This window comes from Oncorhynchus keta, chromosome 15, assembly GCF_023373465.1.
Source record: "Oncorhynchus keta strain PuntledgeMale-10-30-2019 chromosome 15, Oket_V2, whole genome shotgun sequence".
In the NCBI taxonomy this organism is placed as follows: domain Eukaryota; kingdom Metazoa; phylum Chordata; class Actinopteri; order Salmoniformes; family Salmonidae; genus Oncorhynchus; species Oncorhynchus keta.
In genome coordinates, this window is record NC_068435.1 from 18,842,309 (window position 1) to 18,859,523 (window position 17,215).

A 17,215-nucleotide genomic window follows, 5' to 3' on the forward strand; every position below is an offset into this window, starting at 1 on the left:
CCTAGACCCATTGACTTGAATGGGAAATCTGTTATAGTAAATTCAATTCCTATGTTACTGACCACGCTACAAAAATGGTGCTAAGAACACATGTGAGACAGCGTATTGAAGCTACCTTGGCGAAGGTGGACCCCTTGCCCTCGGACTCAATGGTGATGGTCTGGGTTCGTCTCAGGAGGATCTGGTCAATGTCCTCTTCGCAGAACTTTGAGCCCTCGTCCTCCTCGTCCATCAGAGCTCCGTAGGCTCCTTTACGGAGGAGGTCCTCCACCTCCTTCTTAGACAGCTGTGGAACCTGAGGTGGTGGAGCACATTTGATGGTTTAGACTACTGAGCTCAGTATATCAACAATAGTTCACCTTTATTAAGACTATATTTTGTCACGAAAAGATGCTCGACTATGCATATAATTGACAGCTTTGGAAAGAAGACACTGACGTTTCCAAAACTGCAAAGATATTGTCTGTGAGTGCCACAGAACTGATGTTACAGGCGAAACCCAGATAAAACTCCAACCAGGAAGTGCCGCATTCTTTGAAACCGCCTCATGCCAATGACTCCTTCTATGGCTGTGAATGAGCGTACGTTTTCCACGTATTCCACAAGGTGTCTACAGCATTGTGACGTCATTTTATGCATTTCCATTGAAGAATAGCCGTAAGGGAGCATATTTAGCAAGTGGTCACATGGTGTCTCCCACAGAAAATCTTGCTTAAAATACTGAGGTAGCCATTTTTCCAATCGCTTCTTATGAGAAACCAATTGCCTCGACAGATATATTTTCGAATATATATGTTAAAAACATCTTGAGGATGGATCCTAAACAACGTTTGCCGTGTTTGTCGATATTATGGAGTTAATTTTGAAAAAGTTTGGCGTTGTAATGGTAGCATTTTCCGGTCGATTTCTCAGCCAAGCATGATGAACAAACGGGAGCCATTTCGCCTACAAAAAGAATACTTTTGTAAAAAAGGAACATTTGCTATCTAACTGGGAGTCTCCTGAGTGAAAGCATCCTAAGTTCTTCAAAGGTAAATGATTTAATTTGGTTGCTTTTCTTATTTTCGTGAAAATGTTGTCTGCTGCCAGCAGAGCTAGCATAGCAATATGCCATGATAAACTTACACAAATGCTTGTCTAGCGTTGGCTGTAACGCATATTTAAAAAATCTGAGATGACAGTGTTGTTAACAAAAGGCTAATCTTGTGTTTGGGGCGGCAGGGTAGCCTAGTGGTTAGAGCGTTGGACTAGTAACCGGAAGATTGCAAGTTCAAACCCCCGAGGGACAAATAAGGGACAAATCTGTTGTTCTGCCCCTGAACAGGCAGTTAACCCACTGTTCCTAGGCCGTCATTGAAAATAAGAATTTGTTCTTAACTGACTTGCCTAGTTAAATAAAGGTAAAATAAAAAAATACATTTCATTTGTGATTTTCATGAATAGGAAAAGTTACTAGGGGTATTTATGTCCACTGCGTTATGCTAATTCGTTTGAGGCTATGATTACGATCCCGGATCCGGGATTGCTCGTCACAAGAGGTTAAATGTGCGTGTGTTTGTGTGTCTTACCCCGTTGGCTGCATTTTCTCGGCCACTCATGGACTGCAGCACAGCCTTGTCGAGGCCAAGCTTGAGGCTGGCCTTGTCAAACATCTCCCTCTCATAGGAGTTCCTGGTGATCAGCCTGTAGATCTTCACTGCCTTGCTCTGGCCAATCCTGTGGCATCTGGCTTGCGCCTGAGAGAGGGAGAGGAAAAGAGTGAGAAGATTTTTTTTTTTTTTTACTTAGAAAGCTTAGATTGAGTAAAGCATAGACCAACTGACAACAAACAAAGTTATGTAGTGGTGTACCAGTGGTGTGATAACATTGTTTGTTTCCTGTTTTATGAGTTTCTCTGAACCTGTGTACTGCGTTTCAACATGTCTCTACTGTATCTTAACAGGACTGTCTTCTTTCAAAGTTTACTGAAGTAGCACGGTATTTACCTGTGTAGTAGTGACCACAGTATTCCATAAATTGCATCTTCAACTTTAGTATTTAACAAAGTGGTAATGCTCTATTTGCAAGCCCAGCCCACTCACCTGTAAATCATTCTGGGGGTTCCAATCAGAGTCAAAGATGATGCAGGTGTCGGCAGCGGTCAGGTTGATGCCCAGACCTCCGGCCCGGGTACACAACAGGAATACAAAGCGGTCAGAGTCCGGACGAGAGAAGCGGTCAATTGCAGCCTGCCGGAGGTTACCCCTCACACGACCATCGATACGCTCATACGGGTACCTGGTCGGAAGGAGACAGTCATAGTCAGCTTTAGCAACAGATAAAACACAATCATAAAAAACAAACCACATTTATGACATTGTCATTGATGTGCTCACGCAGATGACTAGTAAAATACATTACATTTATATATAGTATGAAATATGGTGAAGCTCAAATGCATTACCCCTCACACGGCCATCATCAGAATAAATAATCTATGGAGCGGCATTATAGGCTGACCACACCGCTCACGTCACGAGCGTTGCAAAATACATTTAGAAATCTATGTTATTCAATTATTTCACCCACACTACTCGCACGCGCCAACGAGCATCTGCGTTGACAAGGGCTAAAATAGAAGTCAGTTCTATTTCTGACGCAGATCGCGCTGCAAGCCCTGCCTCCCCCCATCTCCTCATTGGTTTATAGAAGCAGGTACCCACGTGCCATCTCCTCATTGGTTATACCCATATGGGTGATTGAAAGACGAAATGTGTTGCCAGTTGTCATGGTAATACTATGAAAGTGTAGATGCCATATAAGATCACCATATAAGTTCAAAGATGAAAAAGCCTGGAAGGAGGAGAGATGACTAGAAGTGATTCGGTTGACCGTTTTATGTGTGGATTAATTGTCGGAGTAGAGGGCCTTTCATTTCAGGTAAAATAACAACTCAATGTTTATATCCCAGGACAAATTAGCTAGCAACAGCAAGCTAGCTAAATAGGACAAATTAGCTAGCAAGTGAAAGCTAACTAGCTAAATTGCCATACATGTTTAATGCTTTTCGACCTGTCCCCAAATTAATGTCATTGGTTCAGAATTTGTTTTGATATTTTAACCTGCGTGTCGTGATCGCATTTGGTGAAGGGGGACAAAATAAATGTATGCATTACAGCGCACAATGGCGCACGCATGCAGCCAGTTTGGGTTCTGTGTTAGGGTAGGGTTCTCAAAATCACACAATTAAAAATTATATATATATATTTTTAAAAGAATTGGCTTGCAGGCCGCATCTGGCACACAGGGCCCCAGTTTCAGTCCCCTGGGTTAGGTAAGAGTGAAATGGAAGAGAAAATCTGGGAGAGAACATAATAGGGCTACTTCGAATCAAATCTTCAGGGGTAAAAGGTCAGATCCGTACCGTTTTTGGATGAGGTAGTCCTCCAGGATGTCCAGGCAGCGCACCATCTGGGAGAAGACGAGGACCCTGTGTCCCCCGGCCTTCAGCTTGGGCAGCAGCTTATCGATCAGCACCAGCTTGCCCGCTGCCTGGATCATGGCCTGTAGGTGGAATTGGGGCATCTCGGCATGGTGGTTCTCACGGAAGTCGTCCAGGATCTTCTCCTCTGCACCTAGAACATCATTAAACCAACGCCATGCATCAGAATCATTAAAAGCAGTGAGACTAAACCCAGCAAGTTCACAAACCAACCCAAGCTAAGTACTAACAGAGGTTAGGGCACTTCCTGTGCCCCACCCAAGAAAATTCAACACTCAGAGCGTCCAAAATAAACACTTTAAGCCAAAAGACTGAGTGAGGACTATGTTAGTGTGTGTTAAGCCTTCCGCATGCTTCGGCTGGCACCTAGCTAAACTCAGCTAGGTGACCTGAACAAATGTGTTCACATACTCCCTTAAAAGACCTTCCCTTGAAAAATGTGAGATAAAAGCAGCAATGGTACTGTTTGTCCATCTTGGAGATGCCGTAGCCAGTATAAAGACTTCAAAATAGTCCGAATTCATCTAAGATTACTCAAGACAACTGTCATTCATTTAAACTTGTTTGTCGAGGAGATCTTAGATACAATCACCAACGAAGGGACGTAGACTTCGAGAAAAATGTAGCGTGCACGAACAGCTGGAAAAACCTTTGCCGAAGACCAAAACGTTACAAAATGTTGTCATAATATATGCATAAACTGTTCAAGATGGGAAGCATGCGGACGCCAATTGTGTGCGTGTTCCGTACCATTGATGAGGTAGGGGTGGTTGCAGCACTTCCTCAGCTCCATCATGGTGTTGAGCAGATTGGGGACCTGTGCACCTCCACCTCCCCATGCGCCACCTCCTCCTCCCGGTCCACCTTTAGACAGGAAGGAGAAGTTCTTCTCCAGGATGGCCCGGTAGTACTTCTTCTGGATGTTGGTCAGCTCCACCTGAGAGCAGGAGATGGGAACGACATCAGTTAGGTAAACTCAGTGGAGAGAAATTACATCACTTGACCATGAGGAATGGACACAAAGTCAAACACAGAAACAAACACCTCGATGATGGTCTCCTCCTTGGGGGCCAGGTTCTTCTCCACGTCCTCCTTGAGACGTCGCAGCATCATGGGCTTCAGGATGGCCTGCAGCTTCTGGACCTGCTCCTCAGTCTTGAGGTCTCCAAACTCCTGCATGAAGGTGTTCTCAGAGGGGAAGCGTTCAGGCTCCAGGAAGTTGAGCAGACTGAAGAGCTCCTCCACCGTGTTCTGCAGGGGGGTCCCGGTCAGCAGCACCTTGTGCTCCTTTACAGAGGGAGAGGAGGACTTGGTTTTTACTATACTTAGGTCCTTCCAGTATGTCATTATAGATGGGTTTTTTATTACTCCTGTGATAGGAGAGGACGAAGGGGGAAACGTCCCATTGATGTCCATAAAATATGAGCATTTTATCAATAACTATTGCTTATTTTCCAACAGGTTCAATGGCAAGTATTCCAAAAAAACACAGGAGAAATAGAAGTTAACAACTAGACATCTCTCCATGTCAACTCACCATGTCCATCATCTTAAGACCCTCCAGCAGTTTGCAGTTCCTGTTCTTGAGGCGGTGAGCCTCGTCGATGACCACACAGCGCCACGAGACGCTACGCAGCTCCGGACAGTCTGTCAGAATCATCTCAAATGTGGTGATGACCGCATGGAATTTGTACGCTCCCTTTATCACACGACCCTGAAAATGGAGGGAGGAGAAGACAGAGCGAGGTCAGAACACAGGGACGAGCGTCATGGTGTATGGCCAGTAGTTTTTCCTACTTAACTTAAATCGGGAAAACTCTGGACCCTGGTCAGGGAAATCTGGCCTTTGGTCAATTTACTGAATCAAAATGGACTCAACATAATGTAAAACATATTTGCTCAATATGAGGTTGGTGGAGTAAGTTTACACATTTAAATGGTTAGTGGAGTAGGTTATGGTCCCATTTCAGTCACTCATTATTTGGTCGGTACAGTCAGTGTGGAGCTCTGATTAATGTTGTTAAATACCTGACTGTCTAAGGTGCTTCTTGCGGGATTATTCCTAGATTAGGGTTAAGAACCGACTGTACCATACTATATCCATGTGGCTCGGAAGGCTTGAGTGTCTGTCACTTAGGCCTGAGTCTTGTGAGGTTATGGTTTGTTATGTAATGGCAAGTTTATGGTGTGGTTGGGTTCGCCTCGCAGGCCGAAGTTACATAGCTATAGAACCGTTGCATTTTGGTCATGTTACCTGTGCATCTGGCCTTTTTATTTTATTTTTTTATTTCACCTTTATTTAACCAGGTAGGCTAGTTGAGAACAAGTTCTCATTTGCAACTGCGACCTGGCCAAGATAAAGCATAGCAGTGTGAACAGACAACACAGAGTTACACATGGAGTAAACAATTAGCAAGTCAATAACACAGTAGAAAAAATGGGCAGTCTATATACAATGTGTGCAAAAGGCATGAGGAGGTAGGCGAATAATACAATTTTGCAGATTAACACTGGAGTGATAAATGATCAGATGGTCATGTACAGGTAGAGATATTGGTGTGCAAAAGAGCAGGAAAGTAAATAAATAAAAACAGTATAAAAACAGTATGGGAATGAGGTAGGTGAAAATGGGTGAGCTATTTACCTATAGACTATGTACAGCTGCAGCGATCGGTTAGCTGCTCGGATAGCTGATGTTTGAAGTTGGTGAGGGAGATAAAAGTCTCCAACTTCAGCGATTTTTGCAATTCGTTCCAGTCACAGGCAGCAGAGTACTGGAACGAAAGGCGGCCAAATGAGGTGTTGGCTTTAGGGATGATCAGTGAGATACACCTGCTGGAGCGCGTGCTACGGATGGGTGTTGCCATCGTGACCAGTGAACTGAGATAAGGCGGAGCTTTACCTAGCATGGACTTGTAGATGACCTGGAGCCAGTGGGTCTGGCGACGGATATGTAGTGAGGGCCAGCCGACTAGAGCATACAAGTCGCAGTGGTGGGTGGTATAATGGTGTTGTTACGTCAGGTCATGCCTGTAGTGGATGGTACTGTTATAGTCATGGTTACAGTGGGGTCACAACGTACCTGCACGTCGCGGTAGTTCATTTCGTAGGCCTGGATGGTCTTGCGGCTGGCCTGGCTGCCGTGGTAGACGATCACGTTGAGTTCGGTCCAGGTGCGGAACTCCCTTTCCCAGTTTGGAATGGTGGAGAGGGGGGCGATGACCAGGAAGGGCCCGTGGATCCCCTTCAGGTAGATCTCATAGAGGAATGTGATGGACTGGATGGTCTTGCCCAGGCCCATTTCATCTGCTAGGATGCAGTTCCGTCTGGAGGGGAACAAAGAGAGAACATGATGAAAGGGGAACAATGAGTCACCAGTCACTGTATTAGCAGTAGTGAGTAATGTGAATGGGGTCTCCTAGGAGGGCAGAAAGGTGAGAAAACAGTGCAAATGAATGAGATGTAACAGGGATAGTCAGTGTCTCAAATTACACCCTATTCACAGTGTAGTGCCCTACCTATGACCAGAGACCGAGATAGAGCACTATATTGGCAATAGTGTGTCCTTAAGACTCTGTGCACTCTATTCGTGAGTGAGTAATCTAATGAACAGTTAGATAACCCTGTAAAGGCAGATCAATGACACTCAAACTAAGAAGTTGGCTGTGTGGCTATTGCATCATACTGACTGACTGTGTGTGTGTTGTGTGCAGCAGTGGTAGATCACACATTAATGATTGGTGTGAGAAAAGCACAGATTGGGTACACACATGTCCCTGCAACACATGGGTTGGAGGACACAATATGGGGCATGGATGTGTTGATTGTATTTACACATGCTGGGTGACATGGTTCAGTATTATCTATGCGAGTGTGTTGGATAAACACATAGCATATATGGTCCTACTTGTTATTGAGTAGTTGTGGGTTATGAAGGCAGACTTTAGTCTGTAGATATCTTGTATATTATACTATGCAATAGTTCCATAATATATACAGTACCAGTAGATATCTTGTATATTATACTATGTAATAGTTCCATAATATATACAGTACCAGTAGATATCTTGTATATTATACTATGTAATAGTTCCATAATATATACAGTACCAGTCAAATAATTGGACACCTATTCATTCCATTGTATTTCTTTACTATTTACTACATTTTTAAAATATCTTTCCTTCTTAATGCGTTTGAGCCAATCAGTTGTGTTGTGACAAGGTAGGGGGGTATACAGTCAATCAGTTGTGTTGTGTATACAGAAGATGGCCCTATTTGGTTAAAGTCCATATGGCGAGAACAGCACAAATAAGCAGAGAAATGACAGGCCATCATTACTTTAAGATTTGAAGCTCAGTCAATCCGAAAGATTTCAAGATTCTTCAAGTACAGTCGCAAAAACCATCAAGCACTATTATGAAACTGTCTCTCATGAGGACCGCCACAGGACAGGAAGATCCAGAGTTACCTCTGCTGCAGAGCATAAGTTCATTAGTGTTAACTGCACCTCAGATTGCAACCCAAATAAATGTGCCAGAGTTCAAGTAACAGACACATCTCAACATCAACTGTTCAGAGGAGACTGTGTGAATCAGGCCTTCATGGTCAAACTGCTGCAAAGAAACCACCACTAAAGGACACCAATAATAATAATAAGAGACTTGCTTGGGCCAAGAAACACTGGCAATGGACATTAGACCAGTCAGTGGAAATCTGTCCTCTGTCCAAATTTCCGATATTTGGTTCCAACCACAGTGTCTTTGTGAGACGCAGAGTAGGTAAACGGATGATCTCCGCATGTGTTGTTTCCACTGTAAAGCATGGAGGAGGTGTGATGGTGCTTTGCTGGTGACACCGTCAGTGATTTATTAAGAATTCAAGGCACAATTAACCAGCCTGTCTACCACAGCATTCTGCAGCAATACGCCATCCCATCTGGTTTGCGCTTAGTGGGACTATCATTTGTTTTCAATAGGACAATGACCCAACATACAGGCTGTGTGAGGGCTATTTTTGTATTTTATTTAACTAGGCAAGGCAGTTAAGAACAAATTCTTATTTACAATGACAGCCTAGGAACAGTGGGTTAACAGCCTTGTTCAGGGGCAGAATGACAGATATTTACCTTGTCAGCTCGAGGATTTGATCAAGCAACCTTGGGGTTACTGGCCCAACGCTCTAACCACTAGGCTACCTGCCACCCCTATTTGACCAAGAAGGAGAGTGATGGAGTGCTTAATCAGATGACCTGGGCTCCACAATCACCCAACCTCAAACCAATTGAGATGGTTTGGGATGAGTTGGACCGCAGATTGAAGGAAAAGCAGCCAACAAGTGCTCAGCATATGTGGGAACTCCTTTAAGACTGTTGGACAAGCATTCCTCATGAAGCTGGTTGAGAATGACAAGAGTGTGCAAAGCTGTCATCAAGGCAAAGGGTGGCTTTTTGAGGAATTTCTAATATATTTAGATTTGTTTAAAACTTTTTTGGTTTCTACATGATTCCATATGTGCTATTTCAAAGTTGATGCATGTAGAGGTCTGTAATTTTGATCATAGGTACACTTCAACTGTGAGAGATGGAATCTAAAACCAGAATCCAGAAAATCACATTGTATGATTTTTAAGTAATTAATTTGCATTTTATTGCATGACGTAAGTATTTGATCACCTACCAACCAGTAAGAATTCCGGCTCTCACAGACCGGTTTGTTTTTCTTTAAAGAATCCCTCCTGTTCTCCACTCATTACCTGTATTAACTGCACCCGTTTGAACTTGTTACTTGTATAAAAGACATGTCCACACACTCAATCAAACAGACTCCAACCTCTCCACAATGGCCAAGACCAGAGAGCTGTGTAAGGACAACAGGGATAAAATTGTAGACCTGCACAAGGCTGGGATGGGCTACAGGACAATAGGCAAGCAGCTTGGTGAAAAGGCAACTACTGTTGGCGCAATTATTAGAAAATGGAAGAAGTTCAAGATGACGGTCAATCACCCTCGGTCTGGGGCTCCATGCAAGATCTCACCTCGTGGGGCATCAATGATCATGATCAGCTCAGAACTACACGGCAGGACCTGGTCAATGACCTGAAGGGAGCTGGGACCACAGTCTCAAAGAAAACCATTAGTAACACACTATGCTGTCATGGATTAAAATCCTGCAGCACACGCATGTCCAGGCCCGTCTGAAGTTTGCCAATGACCATCTGGATGATCCAGAGGAGGAATGGGAGAAGGTCATGTGGTCTGATGAGACAAAAATAGAGCTTTTTGGTCTGAACTCCACTCGCCATGTTTGGAGGAAGAAGGATGAGTACAACCCCAAGAACACCATCCCAACCGTGAAGCATGGAGGTGGAAACATCATTCTTTGGGGATGCTTTTCTGCAAAGGGGACAGGACGACTGCATCGTATTGAGTGGAGGATGGATGGGGCCATGTAACACGAGATCTTGGCCAACAACCTCCTTTCCTCAGTAAGAGTATTGAAGATGGGTCGTGGCTGGGTCTTCCAGCATGACAACGACCCGAAACACACAGCCAAGGCAACTAAGGAGTGGCTCCGTAAGAAGCATCTCAAGGTCCTGGAGTGGCCTAGCCAGTCTCCAGACCTGAACCCAATAGAAAATCTTTGTAGGGAGCTGAAAGTCCGTATTGCCAAGCGACAGCCCCGAAACCTGAAGGATCTGGAAAAGGTCTGTATGGAGGAGTGGGCCAAAATCCCTGCTGCAGTGTGTGCAAACCTGGTCAAGAACTACAGGAAACGTATGATCTCTGTAATTGCAAACAAAGGTTTGTGTACCAAATATTAAGTTCTGCTTTTCTGATGTATCAAATACTTATGTCATGCAATAAAGTGCAAATGAATCTTAAAAATCATAATGATTTTCTGTTTTTTTTTTTTAGATTCCATCTCTCACAGTTGAAGTGTACCTATGACAACAATTACAGACCTCTACATGCTTTGTAAGTAGGAAAACCTGCAAAATCGTCAGTGTATCAAATACTTGTTCTCGCCACTGTAATTGAGTCTCACACACACACACATCATACATCTTAACACATGCACACACGAACAGTAGGTTTTAGTACTTCTTACGTATTGTACCAGTTGAAGAGCAGCCAGTTCACTCCCTCCAGCTGGTATTCCCTAAGTGCGTTGTCGTTTTTATAATCCCTGGAACTCTCGGATTTATGCCAGTTTTCGGTGGGAGGTCGCTCCTGTTTCAAATAAAAGTCTACCGTTAGTGGTTTCTGTGCGACCGTTAAAGGGCTGGGGCCAGAAAAGGGCAGCAGGAGATTGTATTGTGTGTGTGATGTTTTTATTTTACACACCACGCGTTTGGTCTCGGGCTGACGGGCTGCCACGGCCTCGTACTCATCGATCTTGGCCTGGTCGATGTCGGCCTTCAGCTCCCAGGTTATCTCCTCATAGGGCAGGGAACACCACTTCACCAGGTACAGCTTTACAGGCTGGGGGGGCAGAGAGAGGTTGGGGTTAGTGTGTGTGTTGGAGCAGAGAGGGCGTTAGTATGTGGGGAGGGGTAAGTCTGTGTTGGGGGGGTTAGTGTGCATGTGTGTGTGTTGAGGGGTTAGTGTGTGTGTGTGTGTTGGGTGGGGAATAGTGTGTGCGTGTGTTGAGTGGGGAATAGTGTGTGCGTGTCTTCCTGCGACAGGAAAGGAAAGGGCAACATTTGTTCGGAACTTAAAAAGGAACGTTTCGCCAAAGCATCAACTTCAATCAACGACATAACCAAACGTATTCCAACGTTTGAGGTCGTTTAGAGGTCATATAGAACAGGAAGGAGGGAGAGAGCAAGAAAAGGAACGCACCTCTCCGTTCTCATCTCTGCTCTCTGACACGTCCAGTACCCGGTCCACCTCAACGTAGTCTGGGTTGAAAGGCTCGTCATCCATCTGGAGGGAGGGAGAAAGGGATGAGAGAAGGATGGAGACCTTGAGGTTCGTGTTACCATAGCAGAGAGTGAATGGCTTGGTGAGGGAAGACAGAAAGGAAGACACTGAGGGAAGACAGAACTGTGGGACTGACCTCTGTCACAAAGGTGGGGAGGGCCTGTTTGGCCCTGAACCGCTTGACCTTCTGGTGGATCCTTTTGTCCTTCTCCAGCTCCTCCAGATCTGCCCAGCGACAGTGCAGGTAGGAGCTACACAGAGAGAGCGGGGGAACACACACCATTACATACACATACACTATTGACTCTCACTCAAATACACCCACCCGTGACAGATACAATAATATACACATCATATCTCATACACCATAAACACACCTCACAAAAAGACAATGCAAAACACAGACACCATCACAAAACCAAATGTGCTAATGTACAGCATTATACAATTTCCTCTTCGGTCCAAACATTAAACCTGTGGTTTACAGAGTGTTTATTTGATTTCACATTAATCCACCATTTCCCCCGTAGCTGGAGGAAATAAAATGACACGGTGAACCAAGGCCACAGTCGTGTTGGTACTTACAAGCTCTTCAATTTGACATAGAATTCTTCCACTTCCATTTTCTCTCCAGATTCCATCTTTGGAAAAAGTTACATTTGTGTCAGTTGTTGATTAGAGTCAGCAGATGGGTGAGTTTTAATGTTTCTCAAAAAATATATAAAATCAAGGCCACCGTTTTCTAACAAAGTAGTCAATTAACAAACATCTTCTGGCAGAGTTCTATATATTTTAGGAGACTATAACAAAACACTGTCAATAACCCCCCCCACCAACCATCTCCACATGGTGCTGTAATATCATTAACCCCCCAACCAACCATCTCCACATGGTGCTGTAATATCAATAACCCCCCCACCAACCATCTCCACATGGTGCTGTAATATCAATAACCCCCCTACCAACCATCTCCACATGGTGCTGTAATATCAATAACCCCCCCCCACCAACCATCTCCACATGGTGCTGTAATATCATTAACGCCCCCACCAACCATCTCCACATGGTGCTGTAATAACCCCCCACCAACCATCTCCACATGGTGCTGTAATATCAATAACCCCCATCTCCACATGGTGCTGTCAGATAACCCCCCCCAACACCACATGGTGCTGTAAGATCATAACCCCCCTACCAACCATCTCCACATGGTGCTGTAAGAACAATAACCCCACCACCAACCATCTCCACATGGTGCCTGTAAGATCAATATCCCCCTACCAACCACCTCCACATAGTCCTGTACAATCAATACCCCCCCTACCAACCATCTCCACATGGTGCTGTAAGATCAATAACCCCCCCACCAACCATCTCCACATGGTGCTGTAAGATCAATAACCCCCCACCAACCATCTCCACATGCTGCTGTAAGATCAATAACCCCCCCTACCACCCATCTCCACATGGTGCTGTAACATCAAACCCCCTCCTAAGAACCATCTCCACATGCTGGTATAATATCAATAACCCCCCATACCAACCATCGCCACATGGTACTGTACGATCAATACCCCCCCCACTCCACCAACCATCTCCACATGGTGCTGTAAGATAAATAACCCCCAATACCAACCATCTCCACATGGTGCTGTAAGATCAATAACCCACTCCCTACCAACCACCTCCACATAGTCCTGTACAATCAATACCCAATCAATGCACGCTCACAGACGCCTGTGGGCCCGCTACACTGTGCACGCTCACAGACGCACGTGGGCCCGCTACACTGTGCACGCTCACAGACACACATGGGCCCGCTACACTGTGCACGCTCACAGACACACGTGGGCCCGCTACACTGTGCACGCTCACAGACACACGTGGGTCCGCTACACTGTGCACGCTCACAGACGCACGTGGGCCCGCTACACTGTGCACGCTCACAGACGCACGTGGGCCCGCTACACTGTGCACGCTCACAGACACACATGGGCCCGCTACACTGTGCACGCTCACAGACACACATGGGCCCGCTACACTGTGCACGCTCACAGACGCACGTGGGCCCGCTACACTGTGCACGCTCACAGACACACATGGGTCCGCTACACTGTGCACGCTCACAGACACACGTGGGCCCGCTACACTGTGCACGCTCACAGACACACATGGGCCCGCTACACTGTGCACGCTCACAGACACACATGGGCCCGCTACACTGTGCACGCTCACAGACACACATGGGCCCGCTACACTGTGCACGCTCACAGACACACATGGGCCCGCTACACTGTGCACGCTCACAGACACACATGGGCCCGCTACACTGTGCACGCTCACAGACACACATGGGCCCGCTACACTGTGCACGCTCACAGACGCACGTGGGCCCGCTACACTGTGCACGCTCACAGACGCACATGGGCCCTCTACACTGTGCACGCTCACAGACGCACGTGGGCCCGCTACACTGTGCACGCTCACAGACACACATGGGTCAGCTAAACTGTGCACGCTCAAAGACACACATGGGCCCGCTACACTGTGCACGCTCAGACACATGGGTCAGCTAAACTGTGCACGCTCAAAGACACACGTGGGCCCGCTACACTGTGCACGCTCACAGACACACATGGGTCAGCTAAACTGTGCACGCTCACAGACACACATGGGCCAGCTAAACTGTGCACGCTCACAGACACACACACATGGGCCCGCTACACTGTGCACGCCACAGACACACATGGGCAGACCGCTAAACTGTGCACGCTCACAGACACACATGGGCCCGCACAGACACACATGGGCCCGCTACACTGTGCACGTTCACAGACACACAATGGCCCGCTACACTGTGCACGCTCACAGACACACATGGGCCCGCTACACTGTGCACGCTCACAGACACACATGGACCTGCTACAATGTGCACGCTCAGACACACACGGTTCCATTCAGAGAGGTGACCCAAGGCCTGGCTTCCTGCCAAAACCACAGCGCTACGACAGACGCCAGCGTTTCCTCTGGAAGGGTGTGTGTAGGGGGTTACCCATTCATAGCTACCTTACTTTGAGTCCCACCCGCCAGACAGCCTGTGTGAGTGTTCATATAGTTCTTGGCAGAGGTGAACCAAGCTTTATTTTGGAGCAGCTTTTTCAAAGGGTGTGAAACCCCCCCCACCCACCTCTCTCCCACTCCCGCACACACACCTCACTCCCGCACACCTCTCCCGTACACACACCTCTCCCGCACACACACCCCTCACATACCCCCACCTCACACACGCACATACCTCTCTCTCACACAAACCCCACTCAGTCACATACACACCACTCCCCCCGCTCTCTCCACACACCCTCTCTCACTCCATACACACCCCTCTCCACACAACCCTCCTCTCTCCACACACACACTCAACACCCCCCACCATCAATCCACCCCCACCCCTCTCCCCACAACCCTCCACACACACCCCCAATTACACACACCCAAACCCCACTAACTCAAACCCCACTCACACAGACCCCACTCAGTCACTCACATACACACCATTCTCACACAAACACACCACTCACTCATACAAACATCACACACACACACCTATCCCTACACCTCTCACACTCCACACACACCCTCATCCCCCCTCACAAGAACACCACTCCACCCCACTCACAAGAACACCACTCACACACACCCCCCCTCACTCCACATACACACCCTCTACCCACACCCACCCCCTCTCTCACTCCACAACCCCCACACACACAAACCCCACTCACTCACACACAGCACACACAAACCCCAATCATTCACTCCACACCCCCCTCTCTCTACACCCCCTCACTCCACCCTGCCCATACCCCCTCTCAATCCACACCCCCCTCTTACTCTACACACACATACACCCCCTCACTCCACACCCCCTTCACTCCACCCCCGCCCACACCCCCCTCTCTCACTCCACCCCCCCTCTCACTCACACCACCCATGTCCAAACCCCATCTCTCCACACACACCCACTCAAGCCCACCCTCAATCACACAAACTCAAACAAATCACTCACACGAAGACACGAATCACACAACCCCCATGTCAACAACCCTTCTCTCCACACCCCTCCCTCTTCACAGCCCCCTCTCCATCTACACACAGACCCCCCATCTCTCTCACCACACACCCCCATCAATCTACACACACCCACCACTCTCACTCCACAAACCCCCACGCACACAAACCCCAATCTCACACACACCACTCACACAAAATACGACACTCACTCAAACCCCACTCAATCAATCACTCACACATATACCACTCGCACACACAAAATACCCCACTCACTCACACACCACACACCGTCTCTCACTACACCTCCCCTCTGTCCACAGCCCCCTCTCCCTCCACACAGACCCCTCTCTCCACCCCTCTCCCTCCACACAGACCCCCTCTCCATACCCCCTCTCTCACTCCACATGTCCACACACACACCCTGTCTCACTCCACACACACAAATCCCACTCACAAACCCCACACACTCAAACTCCTCTCACACACAACCCTCCTCTCTATCCAACCCCCCAATCTCTCACCACTCCCCCTCCACACACACCTTTCACTCCACTCCCCCTCTCTGTCCACACCCCCTCACTCCACACACCCCTCTCAAACCCCAAACACTCACTCAAACCCACTATCAAACCACACACTCACTCAAACCACACAGTTCTCACACACACACCACTCACTCACATACCGCAATCACTCACACACACCCCACTCAGACACAAAATATCCCAGTCACTCACAAAACACTACTCACGGACCCCCTCTCTCTCCACATCCCCACCACACATACACAAACCCGACTAACACAAAATTCCCCACTCATTCACACACAAAAACACCACTCACTCACACAAAAACACCACTCACATACCCTCTACACCCCCTCACTCGGCACCAGCCCGTCGTACATAGCCCCCCTCACTCCACACACCACCCATGTCCAACCGCCCCCCCCTCCACATCCCGCCCCCACTCATTCACACACATCCCTCATACACACATCCCCTCTCCACGTACCCCCATTTCTCACACTCCACACCCCCCCCCATCACACACACAAAACCCCCTCACACACACACAAACATTCACTCACAAACTACACACAGCTCTAACACCACTCACTCAAAATACCCCACTCAAACATATACTATCACTCACACAGAAAATAGTACATCTCTCTCTCTCTCTCTCAACTCCTCTCTCTCTCTCTCTCTCTCACACACTAACACACAACCACTCACACAAAACACACCTCTCCATCACTCACACACAAACTCCACCCAGGTCACTCACACACAACCCCACCTCTCCCTACACACACCTCTCACCACGTACACACACTCTCACCACACACACACACACCTCTCACCACGTACACACACACACCTCTCACCACGTACACACACACACACATCTCATCCCGCATACACACACACATCTCATCCCACACACACACACACACACACTCTCACCACACACACCACACACACACACCTCTCACCACACACACACACACACCTCTCACCACACACACACACCCTCTCACACACACACACACACACCTCTCACCACACACACACACACACCTCTCACCACACACCTCTCACCTCTCACCACACACCTCTCACCACACACCTCTCACCACACACCTCTCACCACACACACACACACACACCTCTCACCACACACCTCTCACACACACACACACACCTCTCACACACACACACACCTCACCACACACA

General features: G+C 47.4%; 1 protein-coding gene across 6 annotated transcripts in view; it reads right to left on the reverse strand.

Annotated features, from left to right (window-relative positions):
- Nucleotides 1–17,215, reverse strand: part of LOC118381149 (chromodomain-helicase-DNA-binding protein 7-like) — a 147,002-nt gene that overhangs the window by 62,176 nt on the left and 67,611 nt on the right. For all 6 annotated transcript variants that reach the window (XM_052463550.1, XM_052463551.1, XM_052463547.1 and 3 more), the window contains 13 exons: nucleotides 11,991–12,046; nucleotides 11,542–11,656; nucleotides 11,325–11,408; nucleotides 10,827–10,964; nucleotides 10,591–10,712; nucleotides 6,564–6,807; nucleotides 5,019–5,195; nucleotides 4,526–4,768; nucleotides 4,232–4,418; nucleotides 3,404–3,614; nucleotides 2,082–2,277; nucleotides 1,569–1,736; nucleotides 116–295 (listed from right to left, as the gene is read on the reverse strand). In XM_052463550.1, coding sequence (XP_052319510.1) covers nucleotides 116–295; nucleotides 1,569–1,736; nucleotides 2,082–2,277; nucleotides 3,404–3,614; nucleotides 4,232–4,418; nucleotides 4,526–4,768; nucleotides 5,019–5,195; nucleotides 6,564–6,807; nucleotides 10,591–10,712; nucleotides 10,827–10,964; nucleotides 11,325–11,408; nucleotides 11,542–11,656; nucleotides 11,991–12,046 — 2,121 coding nt within the window. The remainder of the gene's footprint in view (nucleotides 1–115; nucleotides 296–1,568; nucleotides 1,737–2,081; nucleotides 2,278–3,403; nucleotides 3,615–4,231; nucleotides 4,419–4,525; nucleotides 4,769–5,018; nucleotides 5,196–6,563; nucleotides 6,808–10,590; nucleotides 10,713–10,826; nucleotides 10,965–11,324; nucleotides 11,409–11,541; nucleotides 11,657–11,990; nucleotides 12,047–17,215) is intronic.